Here is a 3,119-nt window from a genome sequence, read left to right on the forward strand (position 1 = left end):
GATGAGATCCCCCTCAGTCTTCTCTTCTCCAGACTGAACAGCCCCACGTCCCTCAGCCTTTCCTCATCAGAGAGATGCTCCAGTCCCCTCATCATCTCCGTAGACCTTTGCTGGACCCTCTCCAGCAGTTCCCTGTCCTTCTTGACCCGGGGAGCCCCGAACTGGACACAGTGCTCCAGATGTGCCTTCCCAGGGCAGAGCAGAGGGGGAGGATGACCTCCCTGGACCTGCTGGCCACTCTCTTCTTGATGTACCCTAAGATGCCATTGGCCTTCTTGCCCACCAGGGCACATGGCTGGTGGCTGACTGAGCCAGTCACTGAGGAATCACCGTGAATACACCACGAGTCCCTTCATGACCAAACAGTCAGCTGGAAAAGCAAAACACTCATGGGAATTAGCTCATCCACCTGCCCCACTATCTGACCTCCCCCCAGGCTCCCAGCTCAACGCCACAGAGCAGCACCCAAAAGGTCCACAGAAACGTTAACGTGCCAAACTCCACCGACACCGCAACAGAAAGCACACGGATGGACTCACTTCGTACGCCTGCGGACTCGTCAGGCACCGGGCAATAGGCCCACAGCACCCCGGGAGTGTCGTCGTCAGAGGAGGACCGCTGTGTGTCAGCAGAGGCTTTAGATAGCTACAGAGAGGGTTAAGGAAGAAAGAGGAACAGGGCGATGTCGGTAAGTTGAGGGGTGGGATGCAGAGGGACTCGGTGTCTTGAGGAAATCACAGGAAGGAAAGAAACACAAGTCCCTGGAAGCACAAAAATTATAGGGACGAGCAACATGAATGCAACCAAACACGAGTGGACCGGGACGCAGTCCCGGTAAGAAAAGGTTTAGCAGCATCACTTGTCCCATCGTCCTCAGCCTCTCGGCCTGGCCAACGGCTCCTCCGCTACCTCACAGCAAAGCATTTGCAAGGGAGGGGAGGCACGGACCCGGCAAGAGGGCTACAAACGAGAAGACCCTCTGCCCTTCCTGCTCGCCTGCCCCAGGGATGGAGGACCCCCCGGGACTTCCAGCCTTGGGGAGCCCGGCTTCGAGCTGAGCTGCGGCTGCTTGCCCAGAGAACGGCCGTGGACACGAGGAGGTGCAAATCAAAAACCAGCTGCTGGATGGGAAAGCAAACCCTGGCTCCTCTGCTGAGCAGGGAGCGAGTCGCGCTGCGAGTCAGCGCAGCTGCTGGGGCAGCCGGGATTTGGGGCGGCACACGCCAACCGCCGTTCAAGGATACTTGTGATCGAAGTTGTACCACATGCGGAAGAGCCAGGCGCTTTCTGCCTTCGTACTCCTCCTCTCGCTCTCCGGGACACCCTGCGGGAGAGCAAAACGTTAAAACAGCGGCAGGGCAACGTGCCACGACCTGGATGAGGCCCCTGGTCATCCCCACGGGGACGTACAACAACACACACCTTCCCACCGTCTCTTCGGAAGAAACCTTTGGGTTGCAGCGAGTGTAAGGACGTTCACACCACGACAGGCTGAAGGTGCTCCCAGCACCGCGCTCTGCATTTAGCAGCGTACAACAGCCTGAGGGAGGTGGCACCAAAGCACAGAGTGACCGTTTTTCTGCCAGAGCCTTCCAGTTCCTGGCCCCGAGGTTTAAAGCGCCTCGGAGCCAGTGGCTGCATCCAAACATCACATCTAACAGTGACTGACAGGTCCAGCCTCCATCAAATCTCGCCTGAGATTTTTATATGCAAATAATCATGTGTTATGGGGACGCCTGGCTTCCTTTCAGTCCGAGAAAAAAATACAGAACCATTTGGAGGGGACTATGCATACAATTACGTATTTCACGGGAATGGGGCTTTCAGATGTATGGCTCTGGGCTGCCTTTAGCATTTGACGCTTTCTCTCCAGGAGCCAAATAAATGGCTCTGAATAAAATGAACCTCCAAGGGGCAGAACCCCCATCAAGCAGAGCTACAGCCACAGCATCACCGGGCTGCAGATGCACGAGCGAGACAGCTCGGGGCTCCCAGGCAGGAAAACTCCCGACGCTGCAGTGCTCCAGCATTTATCTCAGCGCCGTCGGTGGTTCCTGGGCTGCCACATAACTGCCCATGGGAAATGCGGGGCCAAGAAAGAGGTTGAGGGCACCTGTGGGTAGCAGTGGGATGGAAGATGCTACAACAAATAGGCCAGTAAATGGCATTTCTGTACCGCCCTGGGGGCTGGGATGAGGCACAAAGCCTCTGTGTCACGCACATATTTATTTCAGACCCAGCAAGGGAGCGACCGAATCCATCGCAGCAGTAATGTGGACTGACTGAACAGCCCAGCGCTACTTCTACGCCCTTCTTTCCATAAGTATAATAAAAGCAAGGCTCATCGTAACCACAGAGAGTGCCGAGAAGCCATTGCTCCCACTGACTGCACATTCTTTCACCCGAGGAGCTAAAAACCCTCCCCGCAGCTGGAAGGAAGCGGAGCACAGATGGACATTCACAGGGTCTTGATGTAACCTTTGCACCGACGAACGCAGCACAAATTCCCCTACAGAGGCTGCCCTGCGGCGCCGCACTCACCACGTTCTCCTGATCCGCGTCCACACCGACTCTGCGGAGGAGAAAACGAGCCCAGGGTTAGCACAAGCAATGCCGGGTACGTGCCACGGCCCAGGGAGGGGGAAGGATGTGATTTTCCTCTTGTCTCTTAAAACCGAGCACCTTAACGTAAGAGCGGGATGAGGGAGAGGACGTGCTGCACTGGGAGAGAGCCCCGCGCGTGCCAAACTCACCGGATATTCAGGCAGGAGAGCATGGCTGTGGTGCCCCCGCCGAAAACCCACACCGTGAAGAAGACGATGAGGATCGTCGTGCTGAACATCATCTGCCGGGCGTAGGTGGCCGTGTCGCGGATGGCCAAGGCGAATGCCATGGCTCCTCGCAGCCCTGCCGGGGAAGGGATGGCGGAGGAGCTGCGTTAGGCCACGGCACAGGCTCCCCGCCGGGGATTTACATCACACTGCCTGACATGTGGTCCTGTCCCTCTGATGGGACATCCACCACTGGAGGAGACCAGAGAGCTTTAACAGTGATGATTTAAGCTTAAGCAGCCACTGCGAAAGTGGGGGTCATTGCCAATATTTCCACGTCCTGCGATG

At 56.9% G+C, this 3,119-nt stretch overlaps 1 protein-coding gene across 1 annotated transcript in view; it reads right to left on the reverse strand.

The window, feature by feature from the left end:
• Positions 1-3,119, reverse strand: part of SLC9A6 (solute carrier family 9, subfamily A (NHE6, cation proton antiporter 6), member 6) — a 19,215-nt gene that overhangs the window by 2,065 nt on the left and 14,031 nt on the right. The window contains exons 12-15 of the mRNA XM_009881793.1: positions 2,754-2,907; positions 2,542-2,572; positions 1,245-1,324; positions 540-645 (exon numbers count right to left, since the gene is read on the reverse strand). Of these exons, the coding sequence (XP_009880095.1) occupies positions 540-645; positions 1,245-1,324; positions 2,542-2,572; positions 2,754-2,907 (371 nt within the window). The remainder of the gene's footprint in view (positions 1-539; positions 646-1,244; positions 1,325-2,541; positions 2,573-2,753; positions 2,908-3,119) is intronic.

The sequence above is a fragment of the Charadrius vociferus genome, unplaced genomic scaffold (genome assembly GCF_000708025.1).
Source record: "Charadrius vociferus isolate BGI_N301 unplaced genomic scaffold, ASM70802v2 scaffold472, whole genome shotgun sequence".
In the NCBI taxonomy this organism is placed as follows: domain Eukaryota; kingdom Metazoa; phylum Chordata; class Aves; order Charadriiformes; family Charadriidae; genus Charadrius; species Charadrius vociferus.